We start from the raw sequence: 23,583 nt of genomic DNA, 5'->3' as shown, positions 1-23,583 counted from the left end.
AGGAACGAGGTTTTCGGAATCCCTGGGTGAGGGTGGAGTGCCAGCATACGTGGACATGGGGGTGGGGTGGGAGAAGGGGGTGCCTAGAGGGTAGACCCTGGGGAGCAGGTTTACAGAGAGGACGTTTTTACAAGTTTCTAATTATATTTATTTGGAGTTTTCCTCTGGCGGTTTGAAGCTGTTAACAGCAGGAACCTGTATCCCTGGTGTTTGTTTTTGTTTCTAACCAGCTGCTTGGCCCAGCATAGTGGATCCAAGGGCAGGAGACACCTGCCCCCTGCCGCACTGCCCACCCTTCGTCCCTGCAACTCTGCACCACCGCGTGCACCGCCCTCCTCCCCGCACCACCCAGCCCTGCCCTTCTCCCCGCCGCCCATGCCCGCAGCCCGGGCAGCTGCATGCCCGCTGCCGATTTCCTACCATGCGTTGGCTGCTGGCTTCACCCTGGACTAAGTGCTGAGGTGGGTGGGAGGAGGCACGGCAATGAAGGCCTGGGTCCCTCCCTCCGGTGTTCACAGGGTGTGTGGGGAGCACTGGGCAGGGAGCATTCGCTATTTGCTCTTTCCCCTCCTTCCCTCTCTGGGCCTGTTCCTCATCTGCATGACAGGCAGGACCGTTTGAGGACCAAATAAAACAACCCCCGAGGGAGAACTGTGCACTTAATGGAACTACACATCCTCTGACCTCATCGTTCTTTATAGTATGTTGCTCCCATCGGTGTAGAGAGGTAAACTGATCATCATGAAACTGGATCCTGCCTCAGCCCACTGCCCACTGCCTGCCCCCTCTCCGTGCCCTGTTCTCCCCCCCACCTCCAGTACCCCACCCTCCAGTCCTCTCCAGGCTCTGACAAGGTTGCTGGTTTAGCTCACACTGGAAGGGAGAACATTCTTGTCCATTTAAAGGTACATTCAAATGGGCGAGGACCTGGGTTAGGGATAAGGTCGGACCTCAACGAGAAAGGCATCGGGATGATGGGTGCTGAGGCTCGGGCTCAGCCCACTCCCTTCCAACCACCAGGCGCCCACTGCTTGTGTCAGAGGGAAGAGTACTGCCCTGGCTGGTGTGGCTCAGTGGATAGAGCGTCGGCCTGCGGACTGAAGTGTCCCAGGTTCAATTCCAGTCAAGGGCACATGCTCAGGTCTTGGGCTCGATCCCCAGTGGGGGGCGTGCAGGAGGCAGCCGATCAGTGATTCTCTCTCATCGTTGATGTTTCTATCCTTCTCTTTCTCTCTCCCCGAAATCAATAAAAACATTAAAAAAAAAAAAGAGGGATGGGTACTATTTTAAAAAGAAGAAAGTACTCTGTCTCCTCTCCTTCGGGTCGCCTATGTGGTTCCTGGAGTCTCCAGGCCCCCTCTTCCCTGCCTGGGCCCTGTCCAGGCTCCAGCTGAGGTAACCGAGTCTCAGCCACTCCAAATGGGGAAGGCGCATTGAGGAGCCGGAGAGGGAGGCCAGGCTCCGCCCGCTTCCCTAGTTGCCCTTTGGATGTGGAGGTAGAGCAGATGTGCGCACAGGCAGGCAGGTGTCACGCGAAGCCGGGCTGCTTCTGTTTTGGGTGCTACGCAGACGGGGGAGGCGGCCGGGAGGAGTGGACGCGGGAGCCGGCCAGGAGCAGCAGGGCCCCCGGTGCCCTGTCACCGAGGGTGGGACATCTACCTGACAGGGATGCTCTGAGGAGATGCCCGAGCAGCCAGTCATTTGAAGACCCTGGAACCCTATGATTCTACAGCAGTCCCTAGGAATCCTGCCCTAGAGCCACTGGTCCCAGTCTCTGCTGGCTTCAGCAGCACCCGATGGATGCCTTTAGCAGGTATCTTACCTTCTCTGAGTTTCCTGTCTCGCTTTCCTTAAATTAAGACTAAACTTCCTGGGACTGCCCTCCATCCAGAACAGTTGTGGGGACACAGGAGAGCAAAGAGCGAGCTTTTTCCCTGCGGTAACCTAGAACAGAGAGGATGCCACAAATGTGGCCCTCATCCCCTCACCCACCCACCTGTCTCCCCACCCATCTACCCGTCCATCCATCCATTTAACAAATATATACTAAGTGCCTTCAATATATGAGCTGCCTTGTTCACTGCTGAACGCCAGGCCCGAGCACAGGGCTTGGCATCCGGCGAACGCTCAGTAACCGCTGAATGAATACGCTCACCTCTTCCGCTGCTCTGTACGTTTCAAAGACTCAGAAGCCCTGGTCTTGGGGAGCGTACAGCTTCAGTAGGGAGATAGGACACGTGAACTAGAGGTTAAATAAGGGCACGAGGTAGCCTATAAGAGGGCTCACAGGACAGTGGCTGGTTAAGTGGTCAGAGAACCTACAGTAAAAGCCGTAGGAGTTAAGAGGAGTAATAGATCCGAGAAGGCGGGGCAGCCACAGGTGGCGTCCAGCGCAGCCCCCCTCCCCCATCTGGTCCTCAGGGATGGGTGGGACCTGGAGGCACCGAAGGAGAGGAAACTAGAGGAGTGGCGTAGGCGGGTCCCAGGCTCACTGGCTGGGGCAGAAGGATGTCAGCCGTGCGGGCGCACCAGGACGCCAGGCAGGCCGCTTTGGAGCTTCCGCCGGGCCCAGCAGATCTGCCCCTCACCACGCGGCGCTGGGAGGGGTGAGGCAGCTCCTGAGGTGACTGCAGGTGCGTGGGGTCTGCTTGTCTGCCGCCTGCGTTCCTGCTCCTGTCCCTCGGCCGCTGGGCCTGAGCTGGGCCTGGGGAAAGGTGGCCGTGCTGACGTGTTTCCCCGACGCCGTCCTGCTTCCCGTGGAGGGCACCTCCCGTTCTCAGAGGCGAGTCTTAGGACTGCGTGTTGTCTTAACCCACCTTTCTGGTCTGCGCTCCAGCCCTCATAACCCCCTCCCCCCCCCGCATCCCATCCCTCCTCCTGCTGTTGAGCAGAGCTTTGGGAGTGCTCTGCTAGGCACTGAAGCAAATCCAGAAGAAACGGGGTGACGGTGACGCATTTGTGTCAGGAGAGGGTAAGGCAGGGAGGTCCTGGCCCCTCGGCGCCGTCTGCAGCCGCCACGCCCCCCAGGTCAGCTCTGAGCCCGCCCAGGGCCTGTGTGGGGTAAGGACACAAAGACATAGCTTCACAAAGAGCCACGGGAGGCAGCTTGTTGGTTCCCAGCGGGCCTCACCCGCGTCAGCCTCCTCTGAGCAGTTCCCCCGCGGGCGGAGAGGGGTGCTGCGTTCCCCCACACCAGGCCTGAAATGGGGCTTTGGTAAGGGGGCGCGGGGTGGAGAGGGGTTCACAAAGGAAACTGGGAGAAAGTTGGAGAGAAGGACCAAACAGAGTGACCCTTCACGGAGCCACTCACTGTATGCCTGCCCTGCAGTGCGAGGTGCCCGGTAAGCATGAATTCATTTGATGCTCATGGCAGCCCCATGAGGAGGTGCTATTGTTATTATTATTATCCCTCACCCATGATGTTGTTGTTTGAGAGAGAGAGAGAGAGAGAGAGAGAGACATCGATCGCTTGCCTCCTGTACACACCCCGGCCAGGGATCAAGCCCACAGCCTTCTGGTGTACGGGGCAACGCTCCAACCAACAGAGCCGCCGGCCAGGGCGAGGGGCTGTTACTTTGATCCCCATTTCCAGAGGAGGCAGCAGGGGAGTTCAGAGGCCGGCCCGGGACCACGCCGCCATGGCACGGGCACTGGACCTGACACAGTGCCACTCCAGAGCCCTTTTCTCAAACACAGTCCTTCGCTGCCCCGTCTCCTCCCAGCCTGAGCAAAGTCTCCTCACATCACCCGCGTTGGGGAAAGGAAGGTAGACAGCAGCCCAGCTTCCCCCTGGAGACCTGGCCAGCTGGTGGCGGAGAGTGCCTGGACAGTCACACGGAGGGCCCCGGAGCCCCGTGCGGCCAGTGCTGAGAGCCGCTGGCTACCGCAGTCGGTGCCAGCAGCCTGCACTGTTGGGCCAGCTAGGAAGCCCCTGCACCCTGGGCGCAGGCTACGCCACCGCTCGCGGGGGTGTGGATGGGTCCCGTTCGGACACGCTGTGGGTGGGCAGGTGTGGGGGGAGCTCTGAGAGAGTGAGCTGGCAGAGGACGAGACCTGGGAATACTTCGGGGCCCTGTTTCCGAGCTCTGGCTTAGGCCCGCTCTGCTTTTAAAGGTTCCGTCCAAATCGTTGAAGGGTCCCTGCCTCAGTGAGTGACCAGCCAAGTGTGAAAAGTGGGACATGCCACACGAGAGGGCTTTAAAGCCTTAGCAAAAAAAATTAAAATTAACTAAAGCCTTAGCCGAGCAGGGCAGCAATAGCCTTGAGTGAGCTGAGGCCCACTGAGTCCCCCGGACTAGGAACTCGGCAGGAAGGGCTTTTGGGGAGACAGTTTGAGCTGGATTTGGGGAGCTGGGCACAGTGTGGCTGGAAGAGAGGGGGCACCTCAGTTGTGAAGAATGAGGTGTGTGGGGAGAGGGGAACGGCTAGCTGCTAGCTGCAGCGGGAATAAGGAGATGTCTTCCGGGCAGAAAGGCTGCTGGAGAGCGGTTGGCATTGTGAGCAGGAGACGAGGCTGCGGGTCCGACTGCGGGCGAAGCCCGGCTTCCGGGAGAGTCCGGAGGCTTTGCAGGGGCCCGGGCCGTGCAGCAGCAGCGGGGTCCACTCTGGGACTGAGCACTGACTTGGAGGCAAAGGAAAGGGCTGGGAGCCCAGCGGCCGGATGCAGACCTTACTGGAGCACCAGCTGGTGCGGGACAGGCGTGTGCCCCCGCCAGGGCCTACAGAAGGGGCTCCCCGTCACCCTGCGGGCCAGGGGGCAGATGGAGAGAGCTCCCAGCGGGTGGACAGGCTGGTTCTCCGTCACGGGGATTGTCCGATGCCCCTGCCCGCCTCTAAGACTCAGGGGGTTACCACAGGGAAGGAGGGGATCATCCAGCCCCCCTCCTGCAGGGACCCAACAAGAACAGATAAAACTTAGTCCTAAGCCACTCAGCATTTGGAATTAGTTGGTATGTGTAAATGTGCGCCCATTCTGGGCGCCTTGTTTTTCTTCACAATTTACCCACACGTGGTATTTCCTCTCCTGCTGACATTTACCCCATCTCCAAAACTCAGCTGGAGCCCCACTCCTTGGGGAGTGTCTGTGGCCCACGCAGGCCCAGGGGAATCCCTGACCCAGAGCTAGAGCAGGCCGGGTGTTGGGAACGCCGTGCCTGTGCTGTCCACTCGGGCAGCCATGAGCCACGGCGGCTGCTGGGAACTGGGCCTGTGGCTAGAGCCACCGAGGAACTGAATTTAAGTTAATTTAATGTGAACAGCCGCCTGTGCCTCTAACACCTCACGCAGCATGGTCCTTGAGCACCTGTTGTCTGAACAGTGATTTAATCCTTCCCGTCAGCTCAGGGGACCTGCTATTGACCAGACACAAATTACCAAGCGTTCACAGCTCTCATGAGGAGGTACTGTCACCCCCATTTAAGGGGGAAGAAATAAGAGGATGAGAAACCTCCCTGGAGTGGTAGAGCTGGACTTGAGTCTGGGACTGACGCCCGCAGAAGGGCACTGCGCACAGGACTGGAAGAGAGTTGGAGGGTGGAGAGTGGAGCTGACGAGAAGCCCAGGAGATGTGGGGCAGGGCTTGGGGCTCTTCCACATTTTGCTTCTCTTCTTAGCTCCAGGAAGCCTCAGTCCTGCCCCTCAGTGCTTCTTGAAATATGAAAGCAGAGGACAGCCAGCTGTGGGAAGCTAGGACTCACGAGTGTCTGTAAATTGGAGTTATTGCTGGTTCACGTGTTCATCCATTCAGTGAAAAATATATTAAGCATCGTAAGGATTTGGGTTCAAATAGTTAAGTAATAAAGCTGAGAACCTGCATTTTTAACAAAAGCCAGGCAATTGTGGTCCACGGATCGCACTTGGAAGTTATAGTTCTTTATAGTCTTTTATATATATTTTTACTTGGTTTCCCAATTACAGCCAGAAGTAGTCCCTTCTTCCTCCGATCGTCCCTTTAGCAGATTCTCTAGCCCAGTGGTCGGCAAACTCATTAGCCAACAGAGCCAAATATCAACAGTACAACGATTTAAATTTCTTTTGAGAGCCAAATCTTTTAAACTTAAACTTCTTCTAACGCCACTTCTTCAAAATAGACTCGCCCAGGCCGTGGTATTTTGTGGAAGAGCCACACTCAAGGGGCCAAAGAGCCGCATGTGGCTCGCGAGCCGCGGTTTGCCGACCACGGCTCTAGCCTGGCTGCAGACTAGATTCACCTGGAGCTTCAGGAAAAGCTGAGAGCCAGGCCCCAGCCCGGGCCAGTTGGCCAGAATCCAGGGGTGGGGGTGCTCGGGCGTCTCCTGGGGGAGTGGACTCGTGTGCAGCCAGGGTTGAGGACCAGCCTCCTCTCTGATGCCTTGTGGCGCTCAGCCACATCCTGCCCTGCGTTTCTCCTCCATCTCCTTTTGGGTGGGCGGAGTCATCTCCAAGCTGCAGAGCAGTTTTGACTGAATGAAACCCTTGCCCCTTTCTCAGTTCAGCTTTAGGCGCACCGAAACATTGCCCCAGGAGCGGCGGTCATTTGCCAAAAGGGGACAAATGATCCTTCCTGTCCTTTCTGAACCATCCTCTTTTTGCTGGATCTCAGGTGCCTCCCCCTTAGCATAGCTTTGTGAGTGGCACCTCGTGTCAGAGGGTCAGGAGAGGGAGCGCTGCGGTGAGATGGTGGGAGGGATGGGCCTGCCTGGGTCAGCGGAGAGTCAGGTTTCAGGTGTTGGTGCCAGCCCGGCCAGCTTCCGGTCCCTACGGCTTGGACAGCACCGGGGCCGAGGGAAATCTTCCAGGATGGAGTTCTCTCCTTGAAGGATTCCTGGCGCCATAGTGGGCAAGTGGAAGCAGGCCTGGTTGCAGGTAGAATCATGAGGCAAGTGAGGGTTTCTCAGGTGCTCCGTCCCCCTGGCTTCCCCTTTAATTACCAATGGCCTGGACCCTGCCCCTTCCCAGAGGTCCCTGCCTACCTGCCCTTCCGCTCCCCCTCCCCCGAAGCCTGCTCCTAACGCACACTAGGCGGAGTATTTCTAGTCAAGTTAAGTGTGCTGCCCAGTCCAAGGGTTCTTGTTTGTTTTCAAATCGAAGAGGAGTGTTTCAAATGATGGAATTCTAGCTGTCATTGTGGATTAAGTATTTTTGAGGGAAGTGGGTTTTCTTCTGAATTCCTGGCATCACAGAGTCGGGCCACTGTGAAATCAGAGGGGGGTGGGAGGGCACCTGCTTCGGGAGGAGTCACTGCCTCTCTTTTGGAGGAAAGGGGGGTTTGCCTTTGGGAGGCATCAGCAGGGGGCCTCATGCACACCCTCTGCCCTGCCAGATGTGGATGAGTGTGTGGAGGGGACCGACAGCTGCCACATTGATGCTATCTGCCAGAACACCCCACGGTCATACAAGTGCATCTGCAAGTCTGGCTACACAGGCGACGGTAAACACTGCAAAGGTGAGGCTGGGAGGGCGCCCGCAGCGGGGAGAGCAGTGCCGCTGCCCTGCCCGGGGGCTGCACTGCGTGACTCTAAGGCCTGCGATCCCACTGGCCTGGGGCGGGGGGGGGGGGGGGGCTGATGGAGGCAGGGAGGGGCGGAGCTGTTTCTTCCCAGAGAGAGCGCCCTTTTCTAATTTGCACAAAGGCTCCGTATAGGCTAGTTCACAGCCAGACACACAGGGCTGTGTAGGGGGTCAGAATCACGGGACTAAGGCCCGAGGGTCCCTGACATTGGAGCCTCCATCTTCAGGCCCCTACACCACAAAGCATGAGGACAGACGGGGTTCCTCCTGGAAACCAGCCCCCTCGGGAGGGCGGAGCAGAGGAAGCCGCCTGCTGCGTCAGTGCGACCCTCGGTGCTGATGAGGCTTCAGGGGCAGGTGCACTCTTACTTCCTGGTGACAATATAATTTGAAAAGTGATTGTGTCGTCCCTAGAGGAACCCCAAAGGCATTTATACCCTTTGGCCCAGGAATTTTACTCCTAGGAACTTCTTCAAAGGGAATTCAGAGAAATAACATACAAGAGAAGATATTCTTTGATGCAGTATTTATGATAGTGAAGTAAATGGGAGGACTCTAACAACAGAGAAAAAACTAATTATGATGTAGCGACACGATGGAATATTCTGCACCCACGTACATTGGTAACTAGAAAGGCTGGGCGGAAATATGAGAAAATGTTTGACTTTAGATGAAAATAGCAAAATGCAAAATGGTTTGTAGGCTATGAAAGTAACTGTAAGCGCGTGCACACACACACGCACACAGACACACACACACACATGCACACACACACACACACACGCACACACACACACACACGCACACAGACAAGGTGGTTGACCACCACAGGGCTGAGCCAGGGCTGGAGAGTGGGGGCACGCAGGTGGGTCCAGCGGCCTAGCTCCTCTTTGCCCGCAGATGTGGACGAGTGCGAGCGCGAGGATAATGCAGGCTGTGTGCACGACTGTGTCAACATCCCTGGCAATTATCGATGCACCTGCTACGACGGATTCCACCTGGCACATGATGGACACAACTGTCTGGGTGAGCAAGGGAGAGGGGTGTGGGAGGGGAGGGGAGTCTTGTGGGGAAGGCGGTGTTTCAGCATTTCCCATTTCCCAGACAAGGCGAGGAAAGTGACCGAAAACAGCTGCAAAATAGAGAACAAGGTCCGTCTCCCCTTTGAGACTGGCACTGGGGTTGAACTAGTCCTGCGCTGGGTGAGCACAGCAGAGGAGAGGGCAGGGCCAGCGAGGACAGTAGTGGGCGTAGCCCGTGGGGGCGTGTGGGAGGTGATTTGGCTGCAGACAGATCCTGGCCCTGCTGCTCACTAGGGTGGCCTTGGGCAGAGTCCGTCTCTGGGAGCCTCAGCTGCTCAAAGGGCTCCGTGAGACCCCATGAGCGAACATGTGTCAGGAGCCCTGGACAGTCCTTGGCGCAGGGCGGGTGCTCCATACGCAGGACGTCGTCGACGCTGCTGCTGCTCCCCTGCGCCCTGGGGAGCCTCTGCCGCGAAGGGCGGGTCTTCTCCCAGCGCCCTCTGACATCTCCAGGCGCCTGACATCTCCAGGCGCCCTCTCCTCGCCTCTGAGGCCTCAGTCTGACCTGACCTCCTTGTCCCGGGAGCTGGATCAGAAAGAGGAGAATCTCTAAGTAACTAAACTCAACGTTGGTTTCTGTCATTTACCGGCACCGTGTCAGATTCTCCCCCAGGTAGGAAAACTGAGTCCCACAGCATAGAAAGATGTGATACTGGCCCAGGGGTCCTTCCCCAAATTCTCTCTCTGGGGCCATAACAGACACAGGGGCCTGGAAGAACAGACCAGGAAAGGAAGAGAAGCCACAGGAATGATGCCCAGAAAAGCAGGATTATTTGAGGAATTATCTCAGGTCCCTTGGCCTAGGAGAGCCTCCTGACTACAGAGCTGCCTTCAAACCCAGTCACATTCCATCCCTGGACCAGGCTTCGAGGTTTCCACTCCCAACCAGGCCTCGAAGCCCCGATTCCTGCTGGGCCCTTCCCCGCAGGCCTGGCCACCTCTCACCACTGTGGTTACCAGAGCAGGGCCTCCCTTGTCTGCCCAGCCCCCTGTGAGGCCCCCGGGAACTCCTTCGGAAAGAGGAGCTGCGACGCTGGGACCAGGGCAGGGACTTGCCTACAGGACTGTGAACATCAGCGTCTGAGCTCTTGGGTTGCCTTTGACCTCTCTAGGCCCCGATTCTATCGTCTTGTTTCCTTATAAAATCAACCAGAAGATAAGGGAATGAGTAGGTAGGGAAGGGGCCAGGGAGAGCAACGGTCTGTCTAACACTAACTCTAGGGTTGGGGCTCTAAGTCTCAATCTTACCTTTGGCTTTAGGGGAACCCCGAGTACGTCATCCAGGCCCTGGGTGGCTTCGGTCTCTCCACTGAGAATTGGAGGAAAGAATTGGCCAGAGTAGCAAAGATTGGAGTAGAAGGGAACAAAGAAGCAGCGGTTGCCAACCTTTCGGACCTCGTGGACCACCAGTGGTCCAGGGACCACCGGTTGGTGACTGCTGCAAAGGATGGAATGTAGGATGGGGCAAGAGCGGGAAGACAGGGGTGGGAGAAGTCACGGTGTAGCGACAGAGGGGCAGGGACAGGGACAAGGCAGAGGAAAGTACCCCTCCTTGGCTTTCCTAACAAGTGCATCTCAGGCAGGAGCCTGCTGGATCCGGGCCCCATGGCCCTTGGCCAGAGGGGAGAGGACAGGGTTTTGAGGCTCAACAGAGAGGATGGAGAGAGGGCAGAGAACCCCTCAGGAGCCCAGATCCCAACTGCTACTTGTGGGAGCCAATCTCCCTCATGCCTCCTGGGCCAAGGAAAACTGGACTTGGGAGGTCAAGTAGGGAGCATAGAGACAGAGTAGAGGCATTGAAGTGGGGGGACCTGGGATGAGCGTGATGCTCAGATCTGGGGGTGGTGATTTGTGGTGGTGATTAGGGTGTGGCCTGGCAGCTCCTGCCGCCTCCCCTCCCCCCCTCGCTGCCAAGCTCCAGACTTTGTTTTGTTAAACCAAAATAGGAGAAAGGCTAGGGAATATGGCAGCAAGCCCAGGCATGGGGGGAGGGGAGGAAGGACCGGGCGTGGCCTGTCCACAGATATGGTCCCTGCTCCGCAAGGAGTTGAGGCCACTGCCTTCCCCACCCTGCCTCACCCACCTCGGCACCATGGCCACAGCTCTCCCTGCACACGGAGCCCTGTCCCCGGTTCTCTGATTCCCTGGCTCTCATCGCCACCAGCTGCCCCAGGTCCTCGCCCCGTCCAACCTCCACTGTATCTTCATCTCTGTTCCTCTTCTCTGCCTCTTTCCTCATCTCTTCTGCCCTCAGACTCAGTTCCAAGAGGCTCTTCACCTAAGTGAGCCATGTTCACAGGTCCCTCCCCACGTGCTCGCTCCCCAGCTCTGCCCTCTTAGGGCGGCCTCTTCAGGAGCGGAGCAGGAGCTGAGCGGTGAGAACTGCCTGGCCTGCGGCTGGGTGTTGGACTGGGGAGGAGGGGGAGGTGTGTGTGCCGGACTCTTAAGACCGCGCCCACCCCTCGGTGGCTGCACCCCACCGCTCACCAGACGCTCCCCTGCACAGATGTGGACGAGTGTGCCGAGGGCAACGGGGGCTGTCAGCAGAGCTGTGTCAACATGATGGGCAGCTACGAGTGCCACTGCCGGGAAGGCTTCTTCCTCAGCGACAACCAGCACACCTGCATCCAGCGGCCCGAAGGTCAGCCCTTGGCCGGGGCGGAGCCCCGCTCCCTGCGCTCGCCTCTCCATCCGCGTGGGAGCTTTCCTCAGTACCCCCTAGGTCTCCCCCTCCTCTCAGCTCCACTAGCTCCTTCTCTGTCCCTCAACTGACCCCCATCCTAAGGCTCTGCAGATAGACTCTGTCTTAAAGCAAAATCGGGGAATTCCTTTGGAGTTGGGGCCAGTGTGGGGTGTCCTCTATGTCCAGAGCCCGGTGCATCTTGCTCCTAATTAATGGCAGATGGCTGAGCTCTAAGCTGCTGTTATGAGAGGGCCTCACCGATGCCGCGTTCCTTGGGAGGGTCAGGCAGGAATAGTGGGTATGTGTTGTCTGTTTCTGGGGCTCTCTCCCGGTTAGACTGTGACATTTCTGAGGGCAGGGACTGTGTCTAATTCATCTTTGTATCCCCAGAACCCAATAAACTGCCCTGCATGTAGTGGGAGCTTAGATATTCGTTGAATAGAATCATGTAGGAGTTATCCAGTTACTCCACCCACAGTTACTTATCTTCTTCCCAGTTTGACTGTACGCTCTTTGAGGACATAAAATATACATGTCCTATATTTACCTTATGTGCGGGTCCTTCCTAAATCCACCCAGTACCTGGCACAGTGCTGGGCAACAAGCAGACACTAGCTTTTGGTTGGAAGGAGAGGTGATCATGCAGGTTTCCTGGAGGTTGGGTGTAATGCCTGTACGCCAATCAGAATGGCTCTGAGCTCCGTCTCCTCTCCGTCTTGCAGTCTTGGTGGAATTCTCCCAATTTCCTGGGCCCCAGTTATTCCTTCTCGTTCCTCTTCCTCTTGGCATCCGGAAGTACAGAGCATTCACCCTGCTCCTCTTCCGTTTTAGAAGGAATGAACTGCATGAACAAGAACCATGGCTGTGCTCACATTTGCCGGGAGACACCCAAAGGGGGTATTGCCTGTGAATGCCGCCCTGGCTTCGAGCTCACCAAGAACCAGCGTGACTGTAAACGTGAGATCCCTGGGATGGCAGTGGGAGAAGGGGAGACAGTGAGGGGGGGGGGGGGGCTCAGCAGCAGGAGGTGGGAGGGAAAGGGAGCAGGGGAGAGGCAGCCCGACAGGAAGGCCAAGTGACTGAGCTCTGGAGAACTGTGGTACCCAGGGAGAAGCAAGCTGACAGGCCTCCTGCCCTCTCTGCACAGTGACGTGCAACTATGGTAACGGTGGCTGTCAGCACACGTGCGATGACACAGAGCAGGGTCCCCGCTGCGGCTGCCATGTCAAGTTTGTGCTCCACACCGACGGGAAGACATGCATCGGTGGGTGAGGCCCGTGGAGAACTCAGTCCACCTGTGATGGGGGGAGGGGAAGGGTCCGTGGGAACCAGGGGAGTGGGGAGCACATGGAGCCCAAGTGCTGGGCGCAGGAGGGCTGGTGAGTTGAAGACCCGGACAGTGCCAGGTCGAGAGACAGGTCTCACCCGCCCTCTCCTCCTCCCCACCCGTTGGTTCCGCTGCACCCCGCCGGGAGCCTCACCACCCTCTTCATCCAGGATAAAGTGTTGCCAACCTGGGAATTGTTAGCAGAGGCACGTGCTGCCCAGGGTTGTGGCTGAGAGGGGAGGAGAGCGGGCGGTGCAGGATTAGGCCTGACCAGAGGCACTGCTGCCCAGTGTCAGACGGGCGCTGTCACAGCCACTGTCCCCACTGGAGCTGAGGGGACAGAGTGCTCTTCCCGAACACCCAGCTCTGAATTGACGGTGGGGTTTCCTGACTCCAGGGTCTCTCCCTCTGTAGCCTTTCTCCCCTCTGCTCCCCCACTTCTTCTCTCTCTACCACATTCCAGTGGGACTCCCTCTAGGCTCTGCCCCGGCCTCTCACTTCTCCAGTGCCAGCCTTCCATCCTCTTGCCCTGCTTTGGGGCCTTCTTAACGCCCGGATCCCTTTTCCTGAATTCCTAGGCCTTACTTCACGCATCTTCAGGTACCATGGATGAGTCTAACTCCGACTCCCCTAGTCTTTAGGTCTTTCGTGAAGGCCAATTACTATGTGCTCTCAGGGTGCTGAGAGGTGATGGAGAAGTGGGAGTGGAAGGAAGGAGCTGGCCAGGCAGGGGCGAGTCGGCCTGCGGGCACAGTATTCCTGGGTAGAGATCACCGCGCAGGCTACAACATGCTGGGGACGGGAAGCGTGCACGCAGCCCTCTGTCTATCAGTCATGACAGTCAGCTACGAACAGGCTGCCCCCATCTCACTCCAGAGACCACCGGTCTCTGCAGACAGCGCCGCCTTTCCCCAGCACAAGAACGGGAGCAGATGATGCTCTGAAAGGCCTCCCGCAGCACCTGCTCCAGAGACTGGCACCCAGGGCTCGAAAGTTCTCTACGTAAACCTCACCTGCTCCGTGTTTCCTCGGAACTAACTCTTCAAAGACCCCGGAACCTTTGGGGTCTTCCTGTTGCCTTCTCCAGGCTGATCGTACCAACTCCTTTCATTTCTCCCCCATAAATCTAATTCTGCTTTCCAAACCTCCCCCACCCCCTGCCCGACACTCCCCCTCCCCCCAGTCTCGCAGGAGAAACTGCATGCGGTCCCCACGGGAAAGCTGCATGCCTCAGGACGGAGCGCGGCCGATGTGAGGGTGGGTCCCTCAGCACATGGTCCTGGGCACGGCTGCTTTTGGAAATGCCCTATTAAGCTTGAGCTCTTCCCTAATGCAAGACCCATTCTGCCTTCTAGGCCACGGCCAAGTGCGGCAGAAGAGAGCACACAAGGCTGTTCTAGAGCCCACAGCCACGTTCTTTCCACGATCCTCACCCTCGTCTCCAGGAGACCTTACTGACCTTGCCCTGACCTCATTCTCTCCCCTCCCTGGCAGGCGGGGGCTTCATTGTTCGGGGCCGTCAGGACACTCAGATTTGCTGGGGAGACGAGGGCAGTGTAGTTGAGCAGAGGGTGGGCATCCTTTGGGACCTGGCAGCTGGTAAGACGAGGTTGGGCCCCAGCTCTGCCTTCGGCACGCTGTGTTACTGGGCCCGTGACTGCCCCTCTCTGAGACTTCCCCATCAGTCCTTTGGTGGGAGCCCAGCTTCCTTTGGACACCAGGCAGGACAAGGCTGGGGAGTGACGTTTAGAGTCTCAGGCTCATCATATGGGGACAGTGGTTTGGGCCTGCCGGGTGGGGGAGGTGGGGAGGGGCCGGGGCTCGGTGGGCCACAGTGGCTCCTGCCCAGCATCTAAACAGCTTTTTTACAATGTCAAACAGGGGAAAGGCGGCTAGAGCAGCACGTCCCCCCCCAGGCCGTTTCTAATGGTAAATATGTCTGCTCTCTCCGCTTGCTCTCACTGGCTTGCTAGGGGAAAGGCTAACCCGCTGGGGCTCCCACTAACCGCATGCCCTCTGGGCCCGGCCTGGCTGCTCCAGCCTGCCAGCAGGGCTCCCCTGGCAGCCTGGTAACGGGCCCTCTGAGTGTCCTCTGAGTCCCCAGGAGCTGGCCCAGGAGCCTTCATGCTGGCTTTGTCTGACCCTATCACTCCTTTTCTCCTGCCCCTCCTCCCACCTTCTCCCTCCCCACCTTCTAACACCTCACCCTGCCCAGCCATCCGCCCTCCCTTTCTCTGCCTTCTGCACAGCTGAAGACCCAGCAGCTCCATCTCAGCCACCGTGTCCACTGTGCCACCCTCCGGGGCTCCGTGCCCACTGTAGCTACGGCCCCAGCATCGCGCATCACCGCGCCCTCCATGTGGTGTAGATCATGGCCTCTGAGTGCAGACAGACCTGAGTTTGAGTTCTGGCTCTGCCGAGTCTGCCTTGACTCGCACAGGATCTCTGTTCCCCTCTCACTGCTCTCGGCTTGGGGCACCTCTTCTTATGCTAAGAGCATTCTTGGGGGAATGGCTGGGCTTGGAGTCTGAATCAGGTTCCCGCCCAGGTTCCTCCCATGACCTTGGGAAACCCCAGGAGAGACGAAGGCGGGAGAGCTACACAGGAGAACCCACTGTGGCTGCCCCAAACCTGCGCATTGAAGGACCAGGCGTGACCAGGGCCCCACAGGCAGGTGGCCTTCTAGTGCCCCAGCCTTGCTGGCCTCCTCAGTGACAAGGGTTGGGCCGAAGTTTTAGGAGTCAAAGATTCAAGGCGATAGTACTCTCTGGTGCCTTTCTCATTCAGTTCCTGACTCTGAGAACCACTCCTCTCTTCCCTCGCAGAGGCCTTGGGATTTTGTCTCTCTGTTGGGAGAATCTAGACCCCGACCCCCCCCCCCTGCCCCCAGAGGATGGCCCACACCTCTCCACAGCCCCTGTGCAGGGCCTTGCATTATTTGAGCTGATGGTTTTTTCCTGCCTCACTGACACTCCTCAGCTGTTAAACCTGTTTTTCTCCTGCTCTGAATTCAGAAAATAGGGCAAGTGACCCATCCACACATCCCTACTCCAACCTCTCAGCAAAGGGAACTTACCAGCCAAGCGGGGGTGACAGAAGAGACAGCGCTGAGGTTCTGTAACTCTGACCTGCCTTCCTACGCCCTTCCTCCTCTGATTCTGCTGCTTTGCCCCCTCCGCTCCCCTCCGCATCAGGAAAGCAGAACAGAACAGTCCGCTCATCTCCACCCGGTACTAGAAGGAGGGCTCGGGAGGAGCTGGGGGTAGCCTCGAAGGGGCTGGGAAGTGACTGCCGTCTCTTCTGAGGACCAGCCGTCAGCCCTTGAACTGGAATTGTTCTTAAAACAGCTGGGCAGGGAGGCAGGGAGAGATGAATCGGTGGCCATCAGCTGTCTTAGGAATCACCAGGCTCACTCTTCCCAGGATTATCCCACCATGACCTCCCACCCACCAAAGAGGTAGTCAGTGGAACGAGGAGGGAACTCCTGTCTGCCCCTTCTTATTCCCTGGTAGCGACTGCTCCCACCCTCCTTGCACCCTCCCTCTCTGCCTCCTCCACCCCTCAGCACATTCCTGCCTGACAGCTCTGGCTTGTACCTGCCTCACTGCTGTCCACCTTGTTTCAATCAAGTAGGGGGCAGGGACGTGGACTGCTTGGCTGCACTGTGAGGGGCTGGGGGCTGGGAGCCTCCGCTTACTGCTCCTTGTAAAGCACAGGGAGGCGGCCGAGGCCTCCCCTCTGCCCTCGGGCCTCTGTGCTCTCCGTTACCCAAGAGTTTGGGGTTCCTCCAGGCTGATAACCTGTTACCATCCCTGGCCTCCCTCCTAAACAGAGACCTGTGCTGTCAACAACGGGGGCTGCGACAGTAAGTGCCACGACGCAGCGACAGGTGTCCACTGCAGCTGCCCGGTGGGCTTCATGCTGCAGCCAGACAGGAAGACCTGCAAAGGTACGGGGTTTCAGAGGACAGGCACGAAGGGGAAGGGGCTGAGGTGGGGACTGAGGGGGTACCTGTTATGGGACCAAACCTCCTGCACCCCTGGAGGCTATCCTGATGCTAAAGAACTGAGGTCATAACTAAGGCTTGTCTGCTGTCCACCTTTCCCATCTCTGTTCAAGGGGCACAGAAGTCCAGCCAGTCCCTTAGTGTCCCCTGCCCTACACGACCTTGATTTCCCTCCTTTGATTCCTGTCCCCTATAGATCCTTAACCCTCTCGGCTAATGAACATGCCATTTACATTTGTCCCTGGGTCTAGGAGGATATTTGAGCCTGTGTGTGCATGAAGTATGTTTCATACCCTCTTATCCCACATGGGCAAGACCTTCCCTGTGAAAAGGCTGTACTGGTTGGGTGGGAGCACTGATGCTGGAGCCTGGCCCCTGGGTTCAGATCCCAGCTCTGCCTCGGCTTCGCTCTGTGATCCTGGGCAAGTAACTTGTATCTCTGTGCCTGAGTTTCACCACAATGAGGGCGCTTGCAGAATGTTGTAAGAATTAAAGGAGTTATAAATTATAAAGTACTTAGAACAGGCCTGACAAATGATAAACACTTTGTGTTAGCTGTTATTATGGTATGCTCTCCCACACTGTGCATCTACTTCCTCCCCTTTAATGAGCCAGGTCTACGGGGAGGTTGGGGAGTGCAGGGTAGCCATGCTGAAAACAGTGATTCATCAGGGCTTGTTCCCCGGTCACAGGAGTGAGGACTGGAAGGAGGTCTGGGCTCATTCTTTGTGTCTTTTGGCCAACAGCTGGCCCAGAGGACTGGGGAGGGCTGGGCAGCAGGTCAGACAGCCAGAGTTGAGAGGTTTCCTGCTGGGAAGGACTGTTGACAGGTATGCTGAGAGTGAAGTGGAGGGCTGCCCCTCCCCCAAGGAGGGGTGCGTAGCCTGGGTCCTGTCTGCCACCAGCTTGGGGAACTTGACCTCAGGAAGGAAGCTGCTCACCCCGCCCCCGCCCCCCCTTCCTAGTGCTGAAAGCTGCCTCAGGCCTGAGTCTCTCCAGATCTCTCCCAGTCCAGCCCCTGCCTGGCCCTCTCCCCTCCCCCATCAGCTACCCAGCCTCCCTCGCTGGCTTTTCCCCTCTGAAGACCTGTCCCTTTGACTATCCACGTCTCTGTGCCATCTCCTCACCCACCCTGCTGGGCGCCTGTGGCAGGCGAGGGAGGGGAGCGGGGGCGGAAAAGAATAAACCCCATCCTCCAGCCGTTTGGAGAAGGGCCACCAGCAGCAGAGTGAAGGGCATGGACTAGCCCTGTTGGTCAAAAGCCCACCCACTTCCTGCTCCAGGCAGCTACCCATGGCCTGACCTGGCTCCCCTGCGTCCCCTTAGAGAACTCAGCCTGAGGAAAGGTGTTGCTAACAGCACAGACAATCCCCTGAACAGGGAAGAAATGGGAGAGTCAGAGGGGACAGGCTCAGGGCTCTCCGTGATGCTGGCCGTGAGGGAGGGCGTGATCCTGTATCCTTGTTTGTCCCCAGCCTTCAGCATTCCCTTTGGTTTTCTCTCCTTTGTCCTGCTTCCCCAGACATAGACGAGTGCCGCTTGAACAATGGTGGCTGTGACCACATTTGCCGCAACACGGTGGGCAGCTTTGAATGCAGCTGCAAGAAGGGCTATAAGCTTCTCATCAATGAGAGGAACTGCCAGGGTGAGTAGACTTGGGCCAAGGAGAAAGCCCTGGACAGGTTCTTGGGGTGGCGAGTTTCAAGCAGGCCAGAGCCTGAGAAAGTCAACAGACACCGTGGAGACTTTCTGCAAGCAGTGCCGTGCTGCAAATTAGCAAATGTGCGCCTTCTTGACGGCCCAGCTCTACGCTGGGTGCATGGCTCGGCAGAGTGAGGGATGGGTTTCACCCCAATTCATATCCTGGGTAGGGTCTGACCTGCCTAACCACACATAGTGGCCCTGATCCAGAGGCATCCGGGCTCGCAGTTCCTGACTCCAGGGATCCAAGCGGAGGGGCACGGGACGGGGAGCATTGCTGAATCGCTGAGTCTAGCGCTGGGCCATAAGTCGGGGCTTTCAATTTAAGGAGAGAGCCAAGGCCTCTCACTTGGGCCGTTCACCTGAGCAAGGGGTCCCCGGGCCAAGTCCCCCAAGACAGACTCTGGCTTGAATCCTTGCTCTTCCAGATATAGATGAGTGTTCCTTTGATCGAACCTGTGACCACATATGTGTTAACACACCGGGAAGCTTCCAGTGCCTCTGCCATCATGGCTACCTGCTGTATGGTGTCACCCACTGTGGGGGTAAGCCAGCAAATGTGGACCCTCAGCTACCAGGCCCCTCTCACCCCCTCACGGTTCAACTGAACAAGCCCCTGAGTTGGCTTGTGGCTCTGGGCAAATCCCCAGGTACACGTGCCAGGTCTGCATCCATCATGATGAAATGGGAGGAATTAAGACAACTGGGAATCAGGTATCAGGGACTGGCATCCTGCCTCCAAAATGTCTGTCTCCCATCCCCATCACTTTCCCCTGACTCCTATCCTTGGCTCCCAATTCCAGCCCCGCTGTAGGTAGCAGTGGAAGGCTTTTAAAAGCTCGTCCCCTTGGCCCCTTCTCAATCATTCTTTTGACTGTGGACAGAGATAAAGAAAGGCGGTCTTAGGTTTGACCTCTTCTCAGACCGGTAGTCACCCTGAAATGCCTGGAACGCTAACCAAAGGTCCTTACCCACTGCGCACTCCCTGGCTCCTTCTCCTCCCCCACCAATGTTGGTCGGTGACTCCCTGCTCCTCCCCGCAGATGTGGATGAGTGCAGCATCAACCGGGGAGGCTGCCGCTTTGGCTGTATCAACACTCCTGGCAGCTACCAGTGTACCTGCCCAGCAGGCCAGGGCCGACTGCACTGGAATGGCAAGGATTGCACAGGTGGGCATCGCCCTCTGCTGGCCGCAGCTGGCACTACCATTTCAGGGGTTCTGGAAAGCAAAGCATTCCATGTTGAGGAAAGTGAGGTAGTAATAGGGGTGGAGAGTGTAGCTACTTGTTAGACACATGACGGTTCCAGTAAATAACCCTGTCATTCCTTTATCAGTCTGTGTGTAAGTTACAATTACAATTCTGCACGTAGCTGATTCTCTTCCTCCACACCACCCAGCTGAGGGAGAGGGTGAGGACAGCAGGCCCGCTCCTCCTCAGGCTTCTCTCCCTTCCTAGAGCCTGTGAAGTGTCAGAGCAGTCCTGGTGCCTCGAAAGCTATGCTCAGCTGCAACCGCGCTGGCAAGAAGGACACCTGTGCCCTGACCTGCCCCTCCCGGGCCCGGTTTTTGCCAGGTACATAGGAGAGGTTGCTGGAGGGCCGGGGCGGGGGGGCAGGGTGGCGGTGGGAAGGAAGACTGGCTGTTCAGGCAGCAACTCTGCTGCCCTTAGAGATGTCCAACCGGTGAGGGTGGGGGGGGGCAGGTCAGAGCTGTGACAGCCCCCTTCTCTCAGAGTCGGAAAACGGCTTCACGGTGAGCTGTGGCACCCCCAGCCCCAGGGCCGCTCCAGCCCGAGCGGGCCACACCGGGAACAGCACAAATACCAACCACTGCCATGGTGAGCACCAGCCTAAGGCCTGTTCCCACCCCACACTCTTGCTTATTGACCCCGGTTTCTCGTCTTCATTAACCCCCGCCCTTACTTTTTCCTGGATCCCCGTTCTTTGCTCTGTAATTCTCCAGCCCAGCTGCCTTCTCCCTCTTCCCCTAACATCTGGTTGCCTTGGCTTTTGTAATCCCTCTCCTCCAGCCAAGCCCTGGCTTACTGCCCAGCTTCTCAACGTCCCCACAGCAGCATTCACCCCACCCCCAGGGCTCCCGGGCTCTGCTGAGCTTCTCCCATCCCTCTAGAGGCTGCAGTGCTGGCGGTTAAACAGCGGGCCTCCTTCAAGATCAAGGACGCCAAATGCCGTTTGCACCTGCGCAACAAAGGCAAAATGGAGGAGGCCAGCAGAATCCTGGGGCCAGGTTTGGACTGGGGACCCCACTCCAATAGGTTGTCTGGCCATCAAACCCTTCCCACCCCTCAACTCTTCTGCTTAGTGAGATCGCCCAAAACCCACTGGACCCTGAACTCTAGAAAGAGCAGGGGCAAGAGCAGATGTAGGCATAGAGGCCGAGGCAGTCCCAGGACATTCTCCACACCAAGTGAAAGAGAAGGGAGGCAGAGGCAGTCAGAGATCTGGGGGGGAGTGTCAGCTTGGGCTGGAGGGTGAGAGCTGGAGAGAGAACTTCCCCACCCCAGGAGGTGCCCTGGGCTGACAAGGCCTTCCCCCAGGCGCTGCGTCCTGCTCCGACTGCCAGGTCACCTTCATCCACCTCAAGTGTGACTCCTCTCGGAAGGGCAAGGGCCGCAGGGCCCGGACCCCTCCAGGCAAGGAAGTCACTCGGCTCACCCTAGAACTGGAGGCAGAGGTCAGAGCCGAAGAAACCACAGGTGGGACTGGGAGCACTGCTGGAGGGAGGAGGGCGGGAAGGGAGGGCAGAGGTAGGGAAACCACAGGTCTCAACAGCAGACCCCGCCGAATGCCAAGCCCAGGAGCCAGTCCTCTCACCTGTGGCCCCTAGCTTTGCTCTTTCCCTACTGCTCACAGCCACTTCCCTCTCTTCCTCCTCTGGCTCATACCACCACCTGCCACAGCCAGCTGTGGGCTGCCCTGCCTCCGACAGCGGATGGAACGGCGGCTGAAAGGGTCCCTGAAGATGCTTAGGAAGTCCATCAACCAGGACCGCTTTCTCCTGCGCCTGGCAGGCCTGGACTATGAGCTGGCCCACAAACCGGGCCCGGTAGCTGGGGAGCGAGCTGAGCTGGTGGAGGCCTGTAGGCCTGGGCAGCACCGCGCGGGGGCCAAGTGTGGTAAGGGAGCTTGCTGGGACGCAGGGGAGCATGGGAACAGAAAGAGCCATCTGGGGCCTGGCTCAGAGCAGAACACATCATGGCCTCAGTTGCATCTCTCAAGTTGTGAGGCAGCCAAGACCCTCCTGCCCCTCCCTGGTCCTGAAATCTAGGACAACAGGTGGGGCCACCAACCCCCCTGCACATGGCTTTGGCCCCCGATTCTTCCACGCAGAATTCTGTTTCCAGACAGAGGTTCTCCTTAAATCTGGGGGAGCGGGAAGGGGAGTCCCAGGCCTGGGTGGTGGGAAATAGGGGGGTGGGTGGCTAGCACAGCCGACTCTCCCTCAGTCAGCTGCCCGCAGGGAACGTATTACCACGGCCAGACGGAGCAGTGTGTGCCATGCCCAGCGGGCACCTTCCAGGAGAGAGAAGGGCAGCTCTCCTGCGACCTTTGCCCTGGGAGTGATGCCCACGGGCCTCTTGGAGCCACCAACGTCACCACATGTGCAGGTGCCAGGGGAACAAACAATGCAGAGTGGGGTAGGGTGGGCACTGGGATGCCCATGGGCATGGGATTTCCCAAGGGCAGGCCCAGGCTCCAGGCTACTCTCCTAGTCAACATCCTGTTTGTGTGCCTCTGTCCCCTGAGACTGGGTGACCCCAAAGGGATGGCCAGGACCACCCCCATCAGAGTTGGGCCCTTGGTTCATTGCAGGTCAGTGCTCACCTGGCCAACACTCTGTAGATGGGTTCAAGCCCTGCCAGCCATGTCCACGTGGCACCTACCAACCTGAAGCGGGACGGACTCTGTGCTTTCCGTGTGGCGGGGGTCTCACCACCAAGCACGAGGGGGCCATCTCCTTCCAAGACTGTGACACCAAAGGTGAGTGGGCTCCTCACCCCAGCAGGAAACTCCCCTACCCCAAACTCTCCAAGCCTCCAGAGTAGACCCATGTTTGTTGCTCCACCATCTTCCCCAAACTAAGAAAGGCCCAGCTGCCCGACCAACCACACCATCCTGCTCCTAGGCCCCATCCTGACCCACCACAGCCACAAGCCTGGGAATTGGGGAATAAATAATAACAGTTACCCTTCTGCTTTGGAAAACTGGTAGCACAGTCTCCCCAACACTACAAACGAGTTTCGGTGCAGGTTGAGCACTGCTCAGTGCCTGAAAGAAAAGGATTGGCACTGTAGCCGACCACTGTCAAGCTTGCTTTCCCTGCCGTGAACTCTGGCATGACTAGGAAAGGTTGGGACTCTGGGAGAAACTGTGGTGTCTTCAGTCTCCTGATTCTCCAGGATGGATGTGTCCTGCCCACCCCATGTCCCAGAACTCCCACTTGCCTGCCACCTTAACTGCTACCTCTCCCCCTCGCCTGCAGTCCAGTGCTCCCCTGGGCACTACTACAACACCAGTATCCATCGCTGCATCCGCTGTGCCATGGGATCCTATCAGCCTGACTTCCGTCAGAACTTCTGTACCCGCTGTCCAGGAAACACAAGCACTGACTTCGACGGCTCCACCAGTGTAGCCCAGTGCAAGAGTATGTGGCAGGCCAGGCTGCAGAAAAGGGGTTAGAGGGGCCGGGAGCAGTGGGCACAGGAAGAAGCAAGGTGGGAGTAAACCAACAGGGAGCGGGCCTGGGGCGTGGATGGGCAGGGACGTCCCACCCTCTGTCTCTCCCCAACTCACTCAGGCTCAAGACCAGTTGCTGGGATGGGCCCTGTAGCACCCTCTCCCTGGAGACAGGTAATGGGGAGGCAAAGACAGGTGAGGTGAGATAAGAAGGTACTCAAAGAGCAGGAGGGAAGGTGGCCCCAGAACCTGGAGGATGGATGATGAGCTAAGAAGGTGGCTAGCTACCTACATGTGTCTGATTTCCACTTCAGAGCTCTTCATTTTCCCCAACCCATTTCCCCACTGACTTCACTTCTCTTTCTTGCTCTATCCACTGCCCATGGCTACAGATCGTCAGTGTGGTGGGGAGCTGGGTGAGTTCACTGGCTATATCGAGTCCCCCAACTACCCAGGCAACTACCCAGCTGGCGTGGAGTGCGTCTGGAATATCAACCCCCCGCCCAAGCGCAAGATTCTTATCGTGGTACCCGAGATCTTCCTGCCATCTGAGGACGAGTGTGGGGACGTCCTCGTCATGAGAAAGAACTGTGGGTGG

General features: G+C 57.9%; 1 protein-coding gene across 8 annotated transcripts in view; it reads left to right on the top strand.

The window, feature by feature from the left end:
- The window catches only part of SCUBE3 (signal peptide, CUB domain and EGF like domain containing 3), a 36,160-nt gene that overhangs the window by 5,624 nt on the left and 6,953 nt on the right, over positions 1 to 23,583 (top strand). The window contains exons 2-20 of one of the 8 annotated variants that reach the window (XM_079781000.1): positions 7,301 to 7,423; positions 8,389 to 8,514; positions 11,077 to 11,211; positions 12,088 to 12,210; positions 12,401 to 12,517; positions 14,462 to 14,509; positions 16,413 to 16,529; positions 18,109 to 18,231; positions 18,716 to 18,832; positions 19,331 to 19,456; positions 19,745 to 19,861; positions 20,021 to 20,125; positions 20,419 to 20,535; positions 20,846 to 21,004; positions 21,209 to 21,424; positions 21,755 to 21,916; positions 22,122 to 22,289; positions 22,792 to 22,953; positions 23,378 to 23,575. In XM_079781000.1, coding sequence (XP_079637126.1) covers positions 7,301 to 7,423; positions 8,389 to 8,514; positions 11,077 to 11,211; positions 12,088 to 12,210; positions 12,401 to 12,517; positions 14,462 to 14,509; positions 16,413 to 16,529; positions 18,109 to 18,231; positions 18,716 to 18,832; positions 19,331 to 19,456; positions 19,745 to 19,861; positions 20,021 to 20,125; positions 20,419 to 20,535; positions 20,846 to 21,004; positions 21,209 to 21,424; positions 21,755 to 21,916; positions 22,122 to 22,289; positions 22,792 to 22,953; positions 23,378 to 23,575 — 2,559 coding nt within the window. Of the gene's footprint in view, positions 1 to 7,300; positions 7,424 to 8,388; positions 8,515 to 11,076; positions 11,212 to 12,084; positions 12,211 to 12,400; positions 12,518 to 13,763; positions 14,428 to 14,461; positions 14,510 to 16,412; positions 16,530 to 18,108; positions 18,232 to 18,715; positions 18,833 to 19,330; positions 19,457 to 19,744; positions 19,862 to 20,020; positions 20,126 to 20,418; positions 20,536 to 20,845; positions 21,005 to 21,208; positions 21,425 to 21,754; positions 21,917 to 22,121; positions 22,290 to 22,791; positions 22,954 to 23,377; positions 23,576 to 23,583 lie in introns of those variants that run through there. The other 7 variants (XM_079780999.1, XM_079781002.1, XM_079781001.1 and 4 more) reach the window with 7 other exon arrangements.

Source organism: Cnephaeus nilssonii (assembly GCF_951640355.1).
Source record: "Cnephaeus nilssonii genome assembly, chromosome: 9".
In the NCBI taxonomy this organism is placed as follows: domain Eukaryota; kingdom Metazoa; phylum Chordata; class Mammalia; order Chiroptera; family Vespertilionidae; genus Cnephaeus; species Cnephaeus nilssonii.
The sequence above is the reverse complement of the archived record's forward strand: the minus strand, read 5'-3'. Positions and strand labels throughout refer to the sequence as shown.